The sequence below is a fragment of the Camellia sinensis genome, chromosome 10 (assembly GCF_055761805.1).
Source record: "Camellia sinensis isolate YWXY chromosome 10, ASM5576180v1, whole genome shotgun sequence".
Classification (NCBI taxonomy): domain Eukaryota; kingdom Viridiplantae; phylum Streptophyta; class Magnoliopsida; order Ericales; family Theaceae; genus Camellia; species Camellia sinensis.
The window spans coordinates 127106562-127128954 of record NC_138970.1 but is presented as its reverse complement, the minus strand read 5'-3'; the positions used below and the strand labels follow the sequence as shown (position 1 = coordinate 127128954).

General features: G+C 33.6%; 1 protein-coding gene across 2 annotated transcripts; it reads right to left on the bottom strand.

The window, feature by feature from the left end:
* Positions 1-638: 638 nt before the first annotated feature.
* LOC145801296 (LEAF RUST 10 DISEASE-RESISTANCE LOCUS RECEPTOR-LIKE PROTEIN KINASE-like 2.4) lies at positions 639-10806 on the bottom strand. Of its 2 annotated transcripts, XR_014342562.1 has the most exons (4): positions 9851-10788; positions 8870-8902; positions 7505-8647; positions 639-1277 (listed from the first exon to the last, which is right to left on the bottom strand). XR_014342562.1 is itself a non-coding variant. In XM_082892242.1 (3 exons), exons 1-3 carry the CDS (start codon positions 10725-10727, stop codon positions 7560-7562), a joined length of 1998 nt encoding a protein of 665 aa, XP_082748368.1. In that variant the 5' UTR covers positions 10728-10806; the 3' UTR covers positions 7148-7559. The 2 variants fall into 2 exon arrangements, 1 of the variants encoding a protein (XP_082748368.1); XM_082892242.1 differs by lacking the exon at positions 639-1277 and having other exon boundaries at positions 7148-8647; positions 9851-10806.
* Between the last annotated feature and the right edge of the window lie 11587 nt (positions 10807-22393).

Below are 22393 nucleotides of genomic sequence, written 5' to 3'. Positions count from 1 at the left end.
TACTATGACTGGAGTTTTACGAAGAAAAAAGAAGAAGTATGACTCGAGCTTTATGGAAAAAGGGTCAAAGCAGCAATTGTCCCCCCATTGGTTCTATATCAAATTCATAACAAGAAATTTTCTTTATTCCTTCGCTAATTTAGGATAAAACACTGAAAATAAAAAATTCCAAAATAAGAACCAAGCTATTTTCTATGAGCTGTCGACTATTCTTCAATAGGTACATGGTTGGAAGCTTATGGTTTTATGTTCTATTTTACCCTAAAGTTAGTTCATTGTAAATTTTCCTTAACTCTTTATGCAACAATTTCATAATGTTTCTCACCAACGATCCAAGGTTCTCAAGTGGAAAGTGATTGAGCAGGATGAGCCGCCTCTTTTCCACAAGCAACCAAGGCACAGGTTCCCCTAAACCTCCCTAGGAGGATAAGTCTCAATTTGAGATCAAGAGAGATCACCTTTGGAATTTTACATGAAGCCTCATCAACAAAATCAAAATGATCAAACACACACGTCCCCAAAGTTTGAATTTTTTTATTATTTTGGTCTCAAAGTATTGACATATGTCAGAGATTAAAGTGTAATAGATGGCATATTTAAGGAATCAAAGTGAAAAATAGAAAAATTAAAGAATAAAATGTAACAGACCATTAGTGTAATTAACCCAATACTGAAATATCAGCATGCATAGGCGAAAATTCCAATACCTTCAACGCATTGGAACATTGAGAAGTTGCATTGAGGACAATGGCCTCTGTTGAGGTGACACGCACGGCATTCATTTGACACATGAAATCCTAGAGCGAACTCAGAGGCCAACACTGAGTACAAATCACTGGCATTTCGGTTCCCCATAGCGATTGATGACACCACTGGCAGTTCAATAACCATATAACTTTGCAGAATTCTCTCATGAATAAGAAGAGATTGATGAGAATCATCAGGGTATTTATAGTAACTGCGTAGCCTGAGCAGCCTTTGTAATCACTATAAGATTATGGTGAAAGAAATCCTTAATCTGCTTGTCAGGTGCACCGCTGCCGGTGGGGCATTTGAAGAAGGTGAGATTGGGGAAGACTGTAAAAGAAACAGAAGGTGTAGTGGGAAGAGTCCAGCTCAAGTAGAAAGTGAAAACATCACAACTTTTGGATTTTATGAGGCTTTCAAGCCTTTTGTCAGCAACATTAAGGACACGTTGATCATCATTTTAAAACTTGCCTTGATGTTCATACCAAATTTGATCATCTATACCGAAATTGAGTTTTAGAACTTTTTTCCTGCAATCCACAGTGCATAACCCACAATTTAGAAGAAAATAAAACAAATAAAAATAAAAATAAATAACCCATCAAGAGCCTTTGTATAATGTTCGTTGATCATGTTGATTTGGCTTCTTGACACAGCAATTGACTTGGAAATACTGTTAAACGAGAGAGGATTAGCGCGCGCGCGCACACACACACACATAGAGAGAGAGAGAGAGAGAGAGAGAGGAGAATGGGGTAAAAGTAGAGACAAGTGGCCTAACGACATTCACCCATTGACTCTTCAGACACTCCTTCCCCTGTGTTTGTTGAATGAACGAATATATGCATACACAATAATGCTAGGAGTCAGGAAAGATATATCGGAAAGGTTTCATGAATGAGTTGGCATTAACCAACTCATCTTGGTGGAGCCCCCAATATATTATTAAAAAAAAAAAGAAGAAGAAGAGAAGTTGGAAAGACCATAGAGAGAAAGTTGAATATCTTCTTCTCAGAACGAATTGGGGAGAGAGAGAAAGATAAGCGACCTACCTTCTTCTCAGAACTCGTCTTTGTTAGCATTATTGTTCCAGTCTCTCTTGAGGGACGAAAGGCTAAAGATTATGTTTGCGGGTTAGGTCCCAAAATTCGAAGGTTGGAGGAGGGAGCTCGACTGAAATCGAAGGAAAGATTTGCTATACCATTTAGTTGGATTTTCAATAGATCAGTGAAGCTTTAAGTAAAATAAAGGACTTATTATTATTATTATTATTATTATTATTATTATTATTATTATAATAATAAGGGCTCTGCTCTAAGCCATTACTAGCACTAGTAATGTATGTATGCAGTTGGAGAATCAATGTTGCAGTACTTTTTCAGAATGTGAGTGAACATGGGTTTAGAAAAGACAGCTTGAATATGTTTATATAATCAAGTTGAATACCTTCTTCTCAGAACGAATTGGGGGGAGAGAGAAAGATAAGCGACCTACCTTCTTTTTCCATTCCGTTTACAGAACATGAAGTTGTTCTGGGAAGAAGGTATTCAACTTTCTCTCTCTATGGTCTTTCCAACTTCTCTTCTTTTTTTTCTTTTTTTTTAATATGAGTTGGTCAATGCCAACTCATTCATGAAACCTTTCCTGATAAATCTTTCCCGACCCCTAGCATTTCACCAAAAAAATTATTTCAACGTGCAGAACCACTTTTTTTGTGTAGTAATACTACAAATACAACTACAAAAATTTTATTCAGAAAATTATTTAAAAATATAAATGAGGATTTCGGATTTATTCTAGATTAAAACTGCAAACAAATAGAATTGTTCGTGGACAGACTCAAGTTTGGTTTAGTAAAGACTCATTCGAATACGGTTCGTTAATTTTTTTATTGCGTTCGAAATCGTGCTCGAATTCGTTAAAATCTTAGGTCTCTTTTGGGAACCAGCTTATAAGCCAACTTATTGACTTATTTGAGTAACATTACCTCTCTACTTTTTTACAAGTTTTTTCGTAATAAGCCAAAAAGTCAACTTATAAGCCAAACATACTAAAGCTCGTCTCGTTAGTTCGCCTTGTTAGTTGAGTTGGTTTAACATTCATTTAAATAATAGGATAAATATAATATTTATGTATTAATTAATGTAAAAATATGTATAAAAAATAGGATAAATATGTTATTTAGATATTTAAATAATATAAATGTAAATAATTGCTAAATTTATTTATACGTAAATAATAGCTAATTATAGATAATACATTTGTAATTTTATTCTCATACGTAAGTATAAATTTATAATTTCTTTGGCCCGTTATTGCATGTGAATAGCATGAGCTCAGTTCATTAAATTTTTATTGAGTCGAACTTAAACTCGTTAAAATCTTAATAAATAAGCTCAAACATACTAACGCTCGGCTTGACTCAACTCGTTTACAGCCTTATGCTGCATATGGACTCTACAACACATCATTCAATCTCTGTCACACACAAATTTTAGGCACATCCCAAACTTAATATTTTGTATAAATTGGAAACTACCTACATAAATGTGTGATGTTGTTGGTGCCAATGAAAACTTGAACCTTTTTCTACTCCCTTTGAATATTCTATCTTGAAGGCTATTTGTGTTTGATAAAATTAAAAATTAAATGTTGAACTAATTGAATTGAAAAATTATTTGATAAAAATTAATGTTGAAATTAAAACAAGATGAAATTTGAAATTTATTATTATTTTTAAATTTTCTCTTTCAATATGAATATATTGTGACGATGGTGAGATGGCGAAGGCGATAATGACAATGATAGTGGTGGTTATGGTGCTAATGATGATGGTAACAGTGGTGGTAGTGTACAATGTGAAGGGATAATGGTTGTGGTGATAATGGAAAGGTGGTGTAGTGGACGCTGTGATGGTATTTGTGGTGATTTGATGGTAGTGGCGGTGGTGTAATAGTGATGGGGGTGGTTGAAGCGACAGTTATGGTAATAGTAAAGATGGTGATGCAAGTGGAGAGTTATGGTAATGGTAGGGGTGACATCTATTGTAGTGAGGTTGCCTCTTATTACCATCCCCTTCGTGTTTTGTTTGGTGAATTACAATTTATCCCTTTTATGCACCACTATAAATTATATATTTCATTTATAGATAATGGACATGTTTTTTCTGTGCCTAGCATGGGTTATGTTTAGCTATTTTTTCACTTTGACCCTATAAGGGTTTTTTTGTTTGTTTTTTTTTTTTCCCCCCCTACTTTGACTTTTCATATTTCAAGTTTTTTTTTTAATTTACTTCGAAAGCTAATTATGTTCAAAATTAGATAAAAAAAAATAACACATTGATAGTCACATGATATAAAAATATTTTATTATATATAACTCATACATTTGACATAAATTTAAATCTCAATATAATAATATATTTTTTATGTCATGTGAGAGAATGTGACATTTTCTGTCTAATTTTGAATAGAAATTAGTTTTAGGATTAAATTTGAGAAAAAAATTGAAACATGAAGGGTCAAAGTGGAGAAAAAATTACTTCAAAGGCTAAAATGAGAAAATGACTAAACATAGCGGAGACAAAGAATAATTTACTCAAAATTAATCTATATGTCCGACTTATATCTTATATATAGTTTATTTGAATGATTTTTTTATATATATATATTTTAGATAAATTGATTGTGTGTTCATTTGTTATATATAATATAAATATTTACCATTTATATTTACCATTTTGGTAAGTATCAGATAAATTCTCGTCCAACAGACTTGAAATCTCGTGATCGCATGGGACTCGTACTTAGATCTAGATAGTTCATTTCGACTTAAGAAAAGTTTAGAGCGAAATTCCAGTCCATACCAGTAGAACGGATCAATCGAGACAGAAACAGCCTAGCAGGAGTCTTTAGAGATCAATCTAGCCACTGGGTTATGGGTTTTGCACAATGCATTGGTTTGACTGATAGTATGGTAGCTAAATTATGGGCCACCGTAGATGTGAGCAGAATCCATAATTTTTTGAAATAATATTTCAGTACCATTTTTCTTTTAAATTTTTGCCTTCAATGAATTTTTAATTTTTTTTTTTCCGTTAAAGTTACTAGAAGATTCTAAAAAATATGTAAATAGTTCAATAAACTTTTCTAAATACAAAAAAACAAAAGACAAGAAAAATCACCTTTTTCTAAAAATTTAACTCTGGTTTTAAAATTTTTAAAATTGTTCTGTCAATAAAATCTATGGAAAAAAATTGATAAAATTTTATAAAAATAATAAAATAGTAAGATGATAAATATTATTTTTTTATACAAAAATATTATACTAATTAAATAAAATAAAATAGTAAGATGATAAATATCATTCAAACTTTAGTGTCTTTCGACTAAATCGATAACCATATGTTTATGGTATGTATTTTTATTTATTTTTTATTTTAAAAATCAAAGAGGTATGTATACTTTTTTTTTTTTTTTTTTGCTTGATTAGGTTAACTAATAAAATGACTTAAAATGGTGATCTAATCAATTATACGAGTTCTAATTCATAGTTTAGAATTTTAGAGAAAATGAAAAAAGTAATTTGTTAGATTTATTTAATTTTTCAAAATTATTTTCGATTGAACATGTAACCCCTAAACAATATTTTTTGTTCCACGCATGTATACTTTTGTTGGCGTACCGGGATATGTAACAAATTTACGACTTATTTATATGTTTGTTTAAATTGCACCAAACTGATTATCTCTGTTATATATCTAATGGCTACAAAATAGTATAATGATTTTTTTATACCCATCAAAAATTGTAAGAATCATGTATATTATTATACTCATAATTAGTAAGACAATTTCAAAAAATGAGAAGTTATATATGTTTTTGCCTCCCAAAGTTTGAACCCTGCGATAGAGAGATCTAAATCCCTAAGGCTCGTGGGGTATCGTTCGGAGCCTATTTCGATAATTTGAACTATTTATATTATAAAGTTTTTCGAGTAGATCATTAATGAAAAAATCAAATTAATTGCATATTAGTAACTCTATAAAACGACCACATTTTTTTTGTAAAAGAATAAACAACTATCATAGTTTTGATAATGTTTTTTTAAAACAATTAGAATCCAATCATTGGGTTATGAATATCCAATTAACTTAATTTTTTATATGAATAATATATTCGACAAACTCTATAATATGAACGGTTCGAACACTACAAGAAAAAACACTTTCTGCGACTAACATATTTGGTCGCTAAAAGTACCATATTTGGTCGCTAAAAGTACCATATTTGGTCGCTAAAACCTTTTCGCGACCAAAATATGTTGGTCTCTAAAGCCTCGTGACAAATAGTTTTCTGCGACCAAAAAAGCCTTTGGTCGCTAAAAAGTGACCATTAGCGACCAACTTTTTGGTCGCGGAAAGTCCAATTCATATTAGCCAAAAGGAAACTTTTAGCGACCAAAAAAAGTGACCATTGGCGACCAACTTTTTTGGTCGCGGAAAGTCCAATTCATATTATCCAAAAGGGAACTTTTAGAGACCAAAGATAAGTTGGTCGCAAAAAGTCAGCGCCTTGACCCAAAATAAATAATTCTTTTGCCCTACCTGGGACTTAAACTCCTGACCAAGGAGTCACCATGCACCCAATCTACTCTGCCAATAACATGTTTCTTGTTCATATTTGGCAGAGAAAATATATAACCCATAAAAATTGGGTTATATATTATTTTATAAAACTTTTAATGCCTAAACAAAAAAATAGCATGTAATTACAGTAGTATCCGTTTTTTTTAAAATTTATACCGCCATAACTTTCAGCGACCAACTTTTGTTTTTGGTCACCAAAGGGTAATCTTCCTCGACCAAAAAAGCCTTTGGCTGGAAATAGGTACACTTTCAGCGACCAACTTTTTTTCTGGTCGCTGAAGGGTACACTTTCAGCGACCAACTTTTTTCGGGTCGCTAAAAGGTATACTTTCAGCGACCCAAAAAGCCTTTGGTCGCCAATAGGTATACTTTCAGCGACCAACTTTTTTCCTGGTCGCTAAAGGTATACTTTCAGCGACCAACTTTTTTTTTGGTCACTAAAAGGTGATTTTCCGCGACCAAAAAATTGTTGTTGCCAAAAGTTAGATTTTAGTCGCAGAAAGTGGACTATTTGCGATCAAAAAAATTAGATGGTCGCTAAAAGTGTTTTTTCTTGTAGTGGAATAATCAAAATAGGCTCAAAATAAATCCTCAAAAACCTCAGTGCAATTGTCACAGTAGCAGTCCCCATATTTCCCTTCCTCAACCAGTGGTACTGGGCTTGACTTGAAATTTTTAGAGACTCAAAATTTTCAAATTTAATGGAATTCATCAAAGTTCTATCAATTTATTGATCAGGTTGACTCTAGAAAACATTTAAATTGTTATTAACCTCCACATTTACCTTTGAAATGGGTTGTACTTTGTTTGGAGCAATTTAAGGTCTAAAGTGAAATAGCCTGATCCCCAAATTTGAATGCCTTTGTGGGAAGCAATCAAATTGAAAAAACATCTGGTATTTTTGTTCTAAACAATTTTCTAGATCTTGATTTAATTGTACTATGAAATAAGCATACTAGTATTATTTGTAGAGGTTCATGATATTACAATTTTTTTTATCTTGTAACTAGTTTTTAAACCCTAGGAAAAATCTAAATTGTAGTAATCACAACTATCAAACACAAGAAAAAGAGAGATACAGTTTACCTAATTTTCACCGGTGCACATTACCTTGGCAATAGAAGTATGCATTGTGAATCGCACAATATTATGGCACGAGTGTAGTTCAAGAATCTGGTGCTGATCTTGAGGGAGAAGACAAGTAAGGCTTAGGCGGGATTTGCAAGGACTCCAAGCTCCCTTCTAGCATCTCTATGACCCTATTCATTGATGGTCGGTGTGAGGGATCGGTTTGTATGCACCACAAGCCAACTATAATCATCTTCCTTTCACTTTCATTTGCCTCATCATTCATAATGCCATGCACTCCAAGTTCTTCATCCAGCTCAAGTCGCTTATATATCCAATGTGGAAAATATAAATCATTTGTGTGATTAACTTTGATATCAATATTCTTTCTTCCTCCGACAATTTCTAGAATCATCATTCCATAACTGTAGACATCTGACTTGTGTGAAACTCCCCCAAAGTTTCTACAAAATACTTCTGGGGCAATATAACCGGGAGTCCCTCTAGCACCCAATAGTGATACAATACTCTCTTTCTGTGAGCACAGTTTAGCAAGGCCAAAATCAGAGATCTTTGGGCAAAAGTCCTCATCTAAAAGAATATTGTGAGGCTTTATGTCAAAATGCAAAATCCGTATGTTGCAACCACGGTGTAAGTACTCTAATCCTTGAGCAATGCCAACTGCAATTTTGTACAGTGCTTCCCATTGTAATTGGCGATATGTCAAGGAATTCCTATCATATATGAATTTCTCAAGGGATCCATTAGACATGAACTCATATACAAGAGCTCTATTGTGACCATCAAAACAAAATCCCAAGAGATTTACAATATTAACGTGAGAAGTCCTACTAATGGCTGCAACCTCATTAATGAACTCTTCTCCAGTGTCTTTTAATCCTTTTAGAACCTTCACTGCCACAAGGGAGCCATTTTCTAGATTTCCCTTGAAAACACAACCATAGCCTCCTTGACCTAGTTTAACTCTGAAAGAGTTGGTCATTTTCTTGATGTCAGAGTAAGTGTACCTTTTTGGAGCAAGAGATCCATAGTTCTTTAGAAAGGCCTGAACATTTTGGTATTTCTCTATTTTAGTCTTCCCAAAGAATGTGGATTGATCATTTTGTGCTAGTTTCCTTGTGATGCAGTACAATATGATTACTAAAATCCCAATTCCAGCAACAACTGAAGGAGTTGCAAAACGAGAAAAATTAAGCTAATGTGGCAGAGGAACAAAAAAATTATCAAAATCTACTCATGCATATAAATACTGGCCAATGACATATATTACCAGTTCCTAAAATCAATGGCAAACTACTTTTTGCAGCCACTGGTTAAAAACTTTTGATGTATATAGATGCATCTAAATTTATTCATGCTTATAGATATTGGTCAAAGGTATATTACCTGTCGCTAGAATCAATATCACTTGTTTTGTTCCTGTAAATAATGCCAAGGAGAAAAGCCTCAGGCAATTTGTTAAGACGAAATCAAAAATTGAGAAGTAATAAACAAAACAAGCACACAAGCATACAAAAGATTTACGTGGTACTTCTATAAGTCTACATCCATAGGCAAAGAACATGAAAGTGTTTTACTACGAAAATAGAGAACATAATGAGTCGGTTCTCTATAAACCCCCCCGGGGGTTGTACAGAAGCTCCCAGGATCATGAACCTTGAAACTCCAAAATGATCCCTTACATATGAAGATCCGAATAATACCAAACAGGGTCAATATAGACACAAATGCAAAATGAGGTAATCCAAATGAGGAGGTTTCAAATGAAGAGAGAGCAATTGAAGAAAATGGGGTAGTCAAAATGGACTAGATCCTCGTCGATCTGAACATCTTAGGGGGTTCCACAGACCCTTTCGAATGAAACATTTGTTGGTCCATGGACGAACCCATCTACAAAAAGAAGCTCCTTGATAGAATTGGAAATCTTAAGCTTGCTAGAGAAGAATGCTATTTTGTCTAACCAAGTCTAAGAAATCTAGTCGTATGCCTTCTATGAAAGAAATAGTAGGCGTTGTCCTCCAACTTGGCATGTTGTTTGTTTCTTTGGCCTAGCTCTCAAGCTGTGAGAGTTCTTTTTAGTGCTAGGTTTTGAATGATCTGTTTTAATGGCTTGCTTAGACATCTTTCTTGTCCCCATAGGGGTGTATCGAGCATAGTTTTTGGTATATCTAACCCACACAGAACAATACATAAAAATTTACTAAGCATATTCTAAATGCTTGAGCTTATAACTACAGGAAATCAGTTAATTAATCAAACCCCACCAGGGTAATGAAAAATCCATATGGAGCAGACTTCTACAGATTGAAGATTTTGGATTAAATCAGAAATAACAGAATGCTTCATTCAGCAGAGAAATTCCAGTACCGTGTTTTGCCTGCTCAATGCTTTTTTTGGTTAAGTAAGCCTGCTCAGTGCATTGGAACTTGGAGCTGTTGTATCGAGGACAATGGCCTCCGTTGTCGTGACACTCACGGCATTCCTTTGACACATTAAATCTGAGTGAGAAGTTAGAATCCAAGACAGAGAACAAATCACTGACATTTTGCTTCCTGCTATCGTTCAACGAAAACACTGGCAGTTGAAAATGACCACAGCTTTGCAGAATTCTCTCATTAATAAGAAGAGATTGATGAGGATCATCGGGGTATTTATAGTAAACTGTGTAGCCTAAGCAGTCTTTGTAATAACTGTAATTCTGATTATGGCGAAAGAAATGGTCAATCCGCTCGCCAACATCACTGCTGACGCCGGTAGGGCATTTGAAGAAAGTGAGATTGGGGGAGACTGTAAAAGAAACAGAAGGTGTAGTGGGAAGACTCCACCTCAAGTAGAAAGTGAAAATGTCGCAACTTTTGGATTTTATGAGGCTTTCAAGATTTTTGTCAGTAACATTTAGGATATGATCATCATCATTAGAAAGCTTGCCATGAAGTTCATACGAAATATGATGATCCTCACTGAAATTGAGCTTTGGAACTTTTTCCCTGCAATCTACAGTGCATAACCCACAATGGGGATAACTGGTGTTGGAGTAAGGGAAGTTTATCTGCCCAAGTTTTCCACACTGGAAGGACTGTGGACAGTTTTGGAATGAGGTGTTGTCTTCTCCAGCAGAGTGAAGAAACAGTAGGTGAGAGAGGACAAAGAAAGCCAAAATGGAGGGAACAACCATTGTAGATTCACAACTTAGCAGATAATAAGAAAACCCATCAAGAGTCTTTGTATAATGTTTGTTAAGCATCTAATCTAGTACCATAGAATTTTCCAAATGTTGATCATGTTGGTTTGGCTTCTTGACACGGCAATTGCTTGGAAATACTAATTGTTGTTGATTGGAATGGTCAGCCCGCCACAGACTCCAATGAAGTTTCACACTCACCTTCTCCTTCACTGACTAAAGCAAGCACTAATAATGACATTCACCCATTGACTCTTCAGACTCTCCTTCCACCGTCTTTGTTGAATGAATGAATATTTGTATACTCATTGACTCTTTCAAACTCGCTCACTTTCACCAAAAAAATTATTTCAATGTGGGGAACCACTTATTTTGTGTAGTAATACCACAAATACAACTTCAAAAATTTTATTCAGAAAATTACTAAAAAAATATAAATTAGAACTTCAAATTTATTCTACATTAGAGTTGCAAATAAACAGAATTGTTCGTGAGCAAACTTGAGTTTGGTTCAGTAAAGACTCATTCAAACACGGTTTGTTAAATTTTTAGTGCGTTCGAGATCGACTTCGAGCTCGTTAAAATCTTAGGTCGCTTTTGGGAACCAGCTTATAAGCCAACTTATTGACTTATTTGAGTCACATCACCTATCTACTTTTTTATACGTTTTTTCGTAATAAGCCAAAAAGCCAGCTTATGAGCAAAACATACTAAAGCTCATCTCGTTAGCTCGGCTCGTTAGTTGAGTTGGTTTAACATTTATTTAAATAATAGGATAAATATATTATTTATATATTAAATAATGTATAAATATGTATAAAAAATAAAATAAATATCTTATTTATATATTTAAATAATATAAATGTAAATAATAGCTAAATTTACTTATATGTAAATAATAGCTAACTATAGATAATACATTTACATAATAGTGGTGGTAGATATTATTATTTTGATAAGATATTGACTTTTTCCTAGTATGTTCATAGATATTGTATATATAATTGTATAATCAAAGTATCAATTGTAATTTTAGTCTCATACATAAGTATAAATTTATAATTTCTTTGGCTCGTTATGGCACGTGAATAACTCGAGCTCAATTCGTTAAATTTTTTTGAGTCGAACTTAAACTCATTAAAATCTTAATAAATAAGCCCAAACATACTAATGCTCGGCTTCACTCAACTCGTTTACAACCCTATTCTGCATATAGGCTCTACAACACATCATTCATTCTCTATCACACACAAATTTTAGGCACATCCCAAACTTAATATTTTGTATAAGTTGGAAACTACCTACATAAATGTGTGATGCTGTTGGTGACAATGAAAACTTGAACCTTTTTCTACTCCCTTAGAATATTCTATCTTGAAGGGTACTTGTGTTTGATAAAAGTAAAAATTAAATGCTAAACTAATTGAATTGAAAAATTATTTGATAAAAATTAATGTTGAAATTAAAATAAGTTGAAATTTGAAATTTATTAGTATTAATTTTTTCTTTCAATATGAATATATTGTGATGATTGTGAGGTGGAGGTGGCAGCGGCGACAATGACAATGATAGTGGTGGTTATGGTGCTAATGATGATGGTGACGGTGGTGGTGGTGTACGATGTGCACGGATAATGGTTGTGGTGATAGTGGAGAGGTGGTGTAGTGGACATAGTGATGGTATTTGTGGTGATTTGATTGTGGTGGCGGTGCTGTAGTAGTGATGGTGGTGGTTGAAGTGACAGTTATGGTAGCGGTAAAGATGGTGATGCAAGTGGATAGTTGTGGTAGTAGCAGGGGTGACATCTGTTGCGGTGAGGTCGCCTCTAATTCTCATCCCCATCGTGTTTTGGTTGGTGAATTACAATTTATCCCTTTTATGCATCACTGTGAATTATATATTTCATTTATAAATAATGGATATGTTTTCCATGCTTAGTACAGGTTATGTTTAGCTATTTTTTTACTTTAACCCTTTCCCTCCCCCCCACTTTGGCTCTTCATATTTCAAGTTTTTTCTAATTTACTTCGAAAGCTAATTATGCTCAAAATTAGACAAAAAATAACACATTGATTATAGCGATCCCGGTTTTGGCCCGATTTTTATTATATTTCAGACTCAGTTTGCGTGGTTTAATATTGTTATCCATGCCTTGTTTTCCCTCTTTTGTCTTTCGGTTTGAGTATTAGAATGTCTTGGGCATGTTTAGAGTAGGTTGGTTACTAATTGTTCAAGTTGTTGTTGTCCAGAAATTTGCTTCTTCGCTGGAGCGAGGCTTCTTGCACTCAAGCGAGCATTGTGAAACTTGCTTCTTCGCTCAAGCGAGGTTTCTTGCGCTCGAGCGGGCTTTGAGAGTTCTTAGTATTTTCCCAGATGCAGAATTTTCTAGAAAGGTGAAGTTCTGCGCTCGAGCGATGGTATGTGTCTGTGAAACACCTGAAGGTATGTATTTTGTGCTCAAGCGACACTTCTTGCGCTCGAGCAATGGTGTGTGTCAGTGAAACACCTGAAGGTATGTATTCTGCGCTCAAGCGACGCTTCTTGCGCTCGAGCGAGGTTTCTTGTTGTGTCTGGTCGCTTGAGCGACCACTCCTTCGCTGGAACGAGGGTCGCGTATATCAGTTCGCAACAGAGCAGTTTTATATCACTTTTTGACTTCCTTTCTTCTCAAAACCCTAATTGGGCACTCTCTATCTCTCAAATATTCTCTCTCTCTACAGATGCACTTAGATTTAGGGATCTCTCAACCCTAGTCTCTTTGTTAAAAAGGTAGAGCATCCCGTGGGCTTCCTATTGATCCGAATAAAAGCGAGTTTGGGCATCTTTGAAGTTCCTCCTCATCTCCTTTGGGTTTTTACACTTAAGGTAGGGATATTCTATACCTTAATATGGTTTTTAACCAAGATATTTGTTATTATATATCGATGATGAGATTTGGGAGTGATTTTGGGTAAACTAGGGTTTGGATTCAAAGTTGAAGAGAGGGGTTTTCATGTTGGGTTACATAAATGAGTATGGGGTTTTGAATAAGAAGTTCCTTTGTGTTAGAATGGTGAAATTTAGCCTTTGGATTGATATTTGAAAATGGGAAATATTTGCCCTAATTTGTATTGAATAATTATTTTGAATAAATAATAGAAATGACATGGAAAATGTGAAATTGGGAGAATGAATGAATGAATGATTGGTGTAGTTGGATTTGTTTAATCACACACCAATGAAAGTTTGATAAATTATCTGTTATAAAGATTGTATATCTGTTTAGAAATATCTATTTTGGGCTATCTGTGGAGGATAGCTATGATTGTTGTGGAAATTGCATGAGGATTAGGTGAATTGAAACCAATCATTTAAATTATGTCATTGACTATGACAGTAGGATTAAATCATTGAATATGTGTTATGATAGTCGTTGTATATGACTATGTTTTAAATACATTGTATATGTATCATTGTTTGGGAGAAGATAGAGGATGTACTCCATTGTTTGGGAGGAGATAGCGGATGGACTCCATTTAAAATTAAGTTGGTCGGAGTGTCCAGAGTGAAAGTCCCGAAATCTTATATATATGGGTGTCGATTCCCTCGGATGAGAATTCGTAAAATGACAAAATTGAAGTGTTTGAATAATGGTTGTATTGAATTGCGAACGACTAAGTTGTAGTCTCATTTGGGTTGTTTAGATAACAATGAACTTGATTCATGAATTGATTTGAGAAGAAATGAATTAACTTGAAATGAGTAGATGGAAATGGATTGAGATGTGAGTATCAGTATTGGATGATTATGGAAAGAATTTAAGTTGGTCATAAGTATTGAACATTTATATAGCAATTCCGATTTTCCTCTCATGTTTACTGTATTCCGGACTCGGTTCCGTTGATAATTGTTGTTGTCTGTATTTCATTTTCGTCCTTTAACTCTTTGTATTTGAGTTTAGAATTGTCTTGGGCGTGTTTCGAACAGGTTGGTTAAGCTTTTGTCCTAACTCTTGTTGCCCAGGTTTTTAGTGATCCGCTCGAGCGGAGTTTGCATACCTTCAGTAGTTTGTCCGTCTGCAAAAATACTACAGATGTGTTTTTCACGCTCGAGCGAATTTCCTTATGCTCGAGCGGGTCGCGCTCGAGCGGGTATCCTTGTGCTCGAGCGGGTGTTCAATGTCTGTAAAAGTACTGAAACAGTGTAATCTACACTCGAGCGGGTTCCTTTTTGTGCTCGAGCAGGTGGTGTCTTGTTTTGTGCCTTGGCGCTCGAGCGGGTATTTTTGCGCTTGAGCGGGTTAGGTTTTTTCTGTTTGACGCTCGAGCGTCCTATTATCCGCTCGAGCGGATCATACGTTTATCAGATCCGGACTGTGTTATTTCAGATCACTTTTCACACGCTCTCTCTCTCTCTTACTTTTCAAAAACCTATTTTCGAGCTTCTCTCACTACATTTCACCTTCTTTCTAAGGTTTGATCTAGTTTGAGTGATCTTCCACCCTAGTGTCTTTGTAAAAAGCGTGGAGCTTTGCTTGATCTTCATTTGGATCCGAAAATCATTGAGTTTGGAGCACAATCGAGTTTCTCATCTTCTTCATTGGGTCTCATCTCTTGAGGTAGGGATAACTACTCATTTTTATGATCTTTGACATAAATTATTAGTCATTTTTGATGTAATGTTGAAGTTGGAAATTTTGGGTGTTAGGGTTTCAAAATGTATAAAGAGGGGTTTTGTTCTTTGGGCCAATACATGTGTATTTTGGGTCTCAAAAGGGGTTATTGTTGTTTATTGTCAATATTTGAGCCTTCGGGTCAATGTTGAAGAAAGGGGAAGAAAAGCTCTAATTTGTTAGTATAAATTAATTTGTATAATTAATCTGGGGAAGTTATGGAAATGTGAAACTGAGTTGGAAATAATGAAATTGAGAAGTTATGAGAATGAATGGTGGAGTTGGATTGATTAATCACTCACCCTTGAAAATATTGATAATTTATCTGTTGATGTAATTATCTGTTTAGAATTAATTGCTTTGGGCTATCGGTGGAGGATATTCTTGATTGTTGTAGACACTGCATGGTGATTAGGTGAATTACAACTAATCGGTTGAATATGTCATTGAAAATGGCGGTTGGAATAATACATCGAATTTGTGTATTGATTGATCTTGTATATGATGTTTGTTTATATACATTGTGTCGTGTAGGAGGAGATAGGGGATGGACTCCTAAACCGGATGTTATTTGGGAGGAGATAGGGGATGGACTCCATTGATACACCAAATATGTGTATCTATTGTGAAGTATGAAAGTGCCATAATATGATATTGATACAGCAAATATGTGTATCTATTGTGAAGTAAGGAAGTGTTTTGATATGGGTGATATCTCATTTGGAAATGAATTGTGGATAAAGGAAATGTTCTAACATGAGATGTAATCTCATTTAAATTTGTTTGGCCAGGTTTTGAGCCATGTTTATTAATTGAAACTGTATAAGTAAAGGAAAGTGGAATGACACATAGATTATTTGTCATGGAACTGGATTGTTTGCATGTTGGGTTATGTGGTTAAACATTTATCAAATGTTAATGTTTTAGTTATTGCTCATATTATGTTTAGCATATCTTTACTGGGCGTTGGCTCACCCTATATGGGACATCATTTTCAGGTGCAGGTGATATGCCACCTCCAAGGTCATAGCTTGGGAGGCTCAGAGGCGGAAGACCCTTTTTGTGATTACGTTGTGTATTTCATATATATCAAGCCAAGGGCTTTTCTTGTGTAAAGAGTTAGGACTCTATTTTTGTTGAACCCAAGTGTTGACTTGGAAAGTTGTAAGCCTATAGGGCATTTACTTTTGTTGTCAACATGTAATATTTCTTGTAAGAATACTCTGATGTTGGTAATATGATATCTCTTTTTGTATCATGAATGTATGATTATGGGTATATTTTGAGGGCGTTACAATTTATCTGACACTTATATCTTAGTTAAACCTCATATATTATGTTAGTATATCTCTACTGGGTTTTGGCTCACCCTACTTGGGAAATCATTTTTAGGTACAGGTGATCTGCTTCCTCCAAGAATGTAGCTTGGGAGGACTTGAGAGCTGGAGGCTCTATTTTGTTATTTTGGTGTTTAAAAGTTTATTCAAGCCGAGGGCTTTAAATGTATAGAGCTTATGACTCTCTTTGTTGTAACCAAGTTATGTCTTGGAAGATGTAAGCCCCGTAGGGCATTTATTTTGTTGTTATTAACAAATGTTACAAATTGTAGATTCAGAATGAATATTTATGAATGTATAATGCATGTAACACCTTTTGTAATATAAACTCTGATGAATGAAGTATATCATTTCTATCATGTTCATAGATCTTATGGAATAAATTATTTATATTATTTTGAGGGCGTTACATTGATAGTCACATGATATAAAAATATTTTATTATATATAACTCATACATTTGACATAAATTTAAATCTTAATGTAATAATATATTTTCTATGTCATGTGAGAGAATGTGACATTTTCTGTTTAATTTTGAATAGAAATTAGTTTTAGGATTAAATTTGAGAAAAAATTGAAACATAAATGGCCAAAGTGGAGAAAAATTTACTTCAAGGGCTAAAATGAGAAAATGACTAAATATAAAGGGAACAAAACATAATTTGCTTGAAATTAATCTATATGTCCGACTTATACCTTATATATAATTTATTTGAAATGATTTATTTTATTTTATTTTATTTTATTTTTTTTGTATTATATATCTTAGATAAATTGATTTTGTGTTCATTTGTTATAATATAAATATACAACCATTTGATAAGTCGAACTTATCAGATAAATTCTCGCCCAATAGACTTGAAGTCTCATGATCGCATTGGACTCGTCCTTAGATGTAGATAGTTTGTTTTGACTTAAGAAAATGTTGAGATGTGAGCATACTCCGTAATTTTTTGAAATAATATTTTAGTACCATTTTTCTTTTAAATTTTTGCCTTTAATGAATTTTTAAATTGTTTTTGTTAAAGTTACAAGAAGATTCTAAAAAATATGTAAATAGTTCAATAAACTTTGCTAAATACAAAAAACAAAAGACAAGAAAAATGACCTTTTTTCTAAAAATTTAATTCGAATTTTAAAATTTTTAGAATTGTTCTGTCAATAAAATCTAAGAAAAAATTTGAAATTTTTTTATAAAATTCTTTTAAAAAAAAAAATACTAAAAAGACATTTGCCAAACCCTACGTAGACTTTCTTTAAGAGTTAGCTAAAAAGCTAGAATACTGATTAAAAAAGTGAGTACTAAAAAAATTAATTTGTTTGATACATTCTAGTTTTTATGTTTCAGCCAAATGATTAGTCTTTAATAAGACACTTTAAATTCTTGTTTGATACTGCTTAAATGCCAAGTTTTATTACCGTTGTTCGTTAGCTTACTATCATCTTTCGATTATTTTTATTTTATTTCAGGAATTTAGGGATGGTTTTTGACACCAAAACTAAACTAACATCTAGCAAACAAAACAAAAAAAATGAAAAAAGAAAAAGCAGAGAAAACTAGAAAAAGATGATTAAGTGTTTGAAGGGCCCAACATGCATGAGAAGAGACAAAAGAAACCATTTGTAGTACTTTTGTGATTAGAAAATGGTAATTGAGAGTTTAACTTTTGCTCTGCATTATTGGCAAGTTCTACTTCTCTTTTCTTCTAAAAGGTGAAGGTTTAATCATTCAGTCTAAGGATAGAAAGAGACAACTTGGCATTGGTTGATTAGATATGTCATTATTTAATTTGTCACACAAATTTTCATATAATAAGGCTTTTTAATTTATTTTGCTTTTGTTTTTTTGGTCTTGGTCCCATATGTGGGGCAACCATGAAATAAAACAGATTCCATAAGCACTTTCCAATGCAATGAGTTGGAATATCAATAAATATTTTATTTAAATGCTTCATACTTTGCATAATTTTTGGGAAGATTGATCAATAATTCCTATATTTTGGACTTATAATTCATATAGTTTCATATTTATTTATTTTTTTGATTCATTTAGTCATTTTGGATGTGTAATAACTCATTTGTCCATCACATTAAAGTATCACATTTAGAAAAAGTATAATAAAGAGTTTTTTTATTGTCACGTCATATCCGTCACGTTAGAGTGTCACATTTGGAAAAAAATATACTAAAGAGTTTTTAATTTTTTTTAGAGAGTCACATCATACCCGCTACATTGTCACATTTGAGAAAAATACACTAAGGTGTTTTTTTTTTTTTTTTGAAGTGCCACATCATACCTGTCACGTTGTTGCATTAGAAAAAAGTACACTAAAGAGTTTTTATTTTTTTTGAAGTAAAATTTTTGAAGTGTAACATCATACCTGTCACGTTATCACATTTAGTAAAATGCACTAAAGAGTTTTTAATTTTTTTAAAGTGTCACATCATTGGAGTATTACATTTAGGAAAAGTACACTGAGTTCTTAATTTTTTAGAGTGTCACATCATTGGAGTGTCACATTAATACCTGTCACATTAGAGTATTACATCATACCTGTCACATTAATAAAAGAGTATAGTTGTCCACCAAAACACTACCAAAATAAAAAATAGGATCACACAGAAAGAAACTTTCCACTAATAGGACTTAACAGATTAATAGAAAAAACTTGGGAATAATTGGAGTACTTGTTTGTGAGATGAAATTTATTGATAAATATTGCTAATTTTTTAATGTGACATAATTATTTTATTATTTTTAAAAACGTAATAAGTCTTACATATATATATATATATATATATATATATATAATTTTTATTGTATTAAGATACACAATAAATAAAGTAAAATAGTAAGGCGATAAATGTTATTTTTTATACAAAAATATTTGGGTGAATTACATTGATCTTTTTTGAGATTTGAAAAAAAAAAACAGTAAGTCTTACAATTTTGATATAATTATACTACTTTTATTTCTTGTAAGTTTAAAGAGGCAAAACTAATGCAAATAATGTGAAAACACAAGAATCAAGAAAGAAAAAATATACATTTTAGTATAAAAGAGATGATAATATCATTTTTTCATATGTATAATCAATGAATTATTGATGAAAATAGAATTAAATATTATGTGAATTAAAATTTTAAGAAAATTTTATATAATTATACCAAAATAGTGACATTTACTATATTTTTTTTTGCAAATCTCATCACATTTTTGTAATTTATCCAAAATATTTTGACTTGCGGGAGCCTACTTGCAAAACAACTCAAAAAATTGGGGCAGGAAACAAATTTTATTTTAGGTGGAGAATTGTGCCCGTGGTGTTATTTACTTCTTTTAATTAAGTTTGGCTTATTGACTTGCAGAGTGATTGGATGGACTGTGGAGAAAAGCACAAACCCTAATCATTCTCCTTTGTCCTTTGTTTGGAAGCACTAAATAAAGGAAAGAAAAATATGGAAGGTTAGACAAGACATGATATCCTCCAAGCTCATATTTCGGTCATGTTTATTTGGGTGGATATGAGATTGAGATTGAACTAATAGTCTAATAAAATTATTAATTCGATATTTGGTTGACCAATTGAAATATGGACTAACAATCTATCCAAATATGGTATCGCATTTATGATGGACTATTCAATCCCACAGAGGGGAGTGGGACATAAATTGGAAGACTAAGGGTTGGTTTAGGGTGTCTAAAAAAGTGCACTTTTTTTCTTTTTACGAAAAGATGTGCAGAAAAGTAGAGAGGTGATGTGATGAAAAAAAGATAAAAAGATGAAAAGATGGATTATATAGTAGATGCCAAACCAAGCCTAAGCCAAAGTCTAGACTATTAGTCACTTCTTCTAATCTTAACTCAATCCAAACATAGGATAGGATACACAATCTAAATGATTCGTAGTCCTAGGACTATTAGTCATAGAAATGCTAATCCAACCTAATCCAATCTGCCCCAACAAACATGGCCTTAATGTTTTGTTGTCCTTCCAAAAGTGAGAACAATAGGGCAGGTGTCTCTATTACACACCACCTTTCATCTCAAGGTATACTATTATTTAAGGCACACCTTTAGTAATTTGATAAATAAGAAATTTGCTCAATACAGACCACAATCTTCCATCTTTACCCTTACTCACACACATGCCCACGATCTTCCATCTCTACCCTTATTTACTCACACACCCACCCACAATCTTCATTCTTCCATATTTCCTGTAGCACACACCTCCACTTCAAAAACACACACGTTGTGAATGTCTCCCTCCATTCTTTGTTTCATTGTCATCCCAGAGTTTTGGAAACTAGTCTAAATCGGTCTCTATTCGTGCTGAAGACAACTTCACTCCATTCTCCTCTGGTTCATGACCTCCTTCATTATCTGTTTCATCAAAGACGTCGGTGGTGATCGTTGTTATCATCACAATTGGAAACAACTCCACATTGGAGATACAGTAGGTGAGAATTCTCATTTGGCTTAGATTTTGGGATTTTATGTATGTTTTTTCATTGCCATGGGCATTGTATTTGAAAATTTTATTTTGCGAACCATTCGACACTGGTCTTTCGAACATTAACCTTTTTGTCCGAAGTGTTTATGTCGAACACTTTTAATATGTTCGACATTTTAGTGTCGAACATAAGTAAATTGTTCAAAGTAAGTTTGTCAAATAGAAGCATGTTTTTCGAAATTAGAGTGTCGAACAAAATGGAATTGTTCGGTTATGAAATTCCGAACAAGCATATCCTTTATTGTTTTTCTATTCCATTTTCAAAAATGGATGACCCTTCGCGTATTCCACTCACTGCCTCAGAAAGGCGACATTGTGCATTAACAAATTCTGCTCGTGGCCGAGGTCAAGGTCGGGGTCGGGGTCGGGGTCGAGGTCAGGGTCGAGGTAGAGGTCGGGGTTATGATATTGTGTTGGAGTATGCACCTCAAATCTTGCAAGATGATGTGATTGATAATGGTTTAGGAGATGATGCTGCTGCTGCTGATGTCAATCAGGCTGACGATGAGGTACTCACTGGTCCGTTTACTGGGGCCCGTTAGATCCATCAATATCAAAAAGCTTCAAGCACGTATTGCAGCAGCTATATGGGAGCAAAATGTAGTATATATTTTCTTTCATATTTCATTCATTTAATTATTTATTGATCCAAATTATTTATGTTAATTATTACTTACGTTGCAGGAGAGGAATCCCTTAAGGTGTTATAATCATGCGCCCAAGATTCTTGAGTGGCGGTGGTGGTCAAGAACCGACAATAGAAGGTTTAGAGACATTGTGCAGCAATTAGGCCTATCTTCTTTGATCCGTTGCACATATCGGTTCGTCAATATGATTGTCATATCTGTATTTGTTGAGCAATGGCAACCAGAGACATACTTTCCATTTGACAGTTGCTGAAATGACAATGAGACTACGCAATGTAGTTAACACCCATATGTAGTAATCAATTTGCTCAAATTGGAGATATGCAAAGGCTACGGAGAATGACATATCAGTGGATGTCACACCAACTATCTAAAGAAGAGGAAGATGATATCGATTTGTCTTATATGTGTAGTCCATGATCAACACCTTTGGAAATTAACAGAACAAATCTAAACTGATAGGATGTGCCCAAAACAAGTCTGTGCCCAAAACAAGTTTGTGGCAGTCATCGTGTTGTTGTCACACCTATGCCGCTCAATGTAATTATGCTTTTCTAATTCATCCAACAACTG

What these genes read in the sequence shown, in the direction of transcription:
- LOC145801296 (XM_082892242.1), bottom strand. Translation starts at nt 10,727, where the DNA reads ATGCTTAACAAACATTATACAAAGACTCTTGATGGGTTTTCTTATTAT. An exon ending in CATTGAGCAGGCAAAACACG is followed by an intron (nt 8,903 to 9,850) that starts GTACTGGAATTT and finishes CATTATTTACAG; the next exon opens with GAACAAAACAAGTGATATTG. An exon ending in GATATTGATTCTAGCGACAG is followed by an intron (nt 8,648 to 8,869) that starts GTAATATACCTT and finishes CAACTCCTTCAG; the next exon opens with TTGTTGCTGGAATTGGGATT.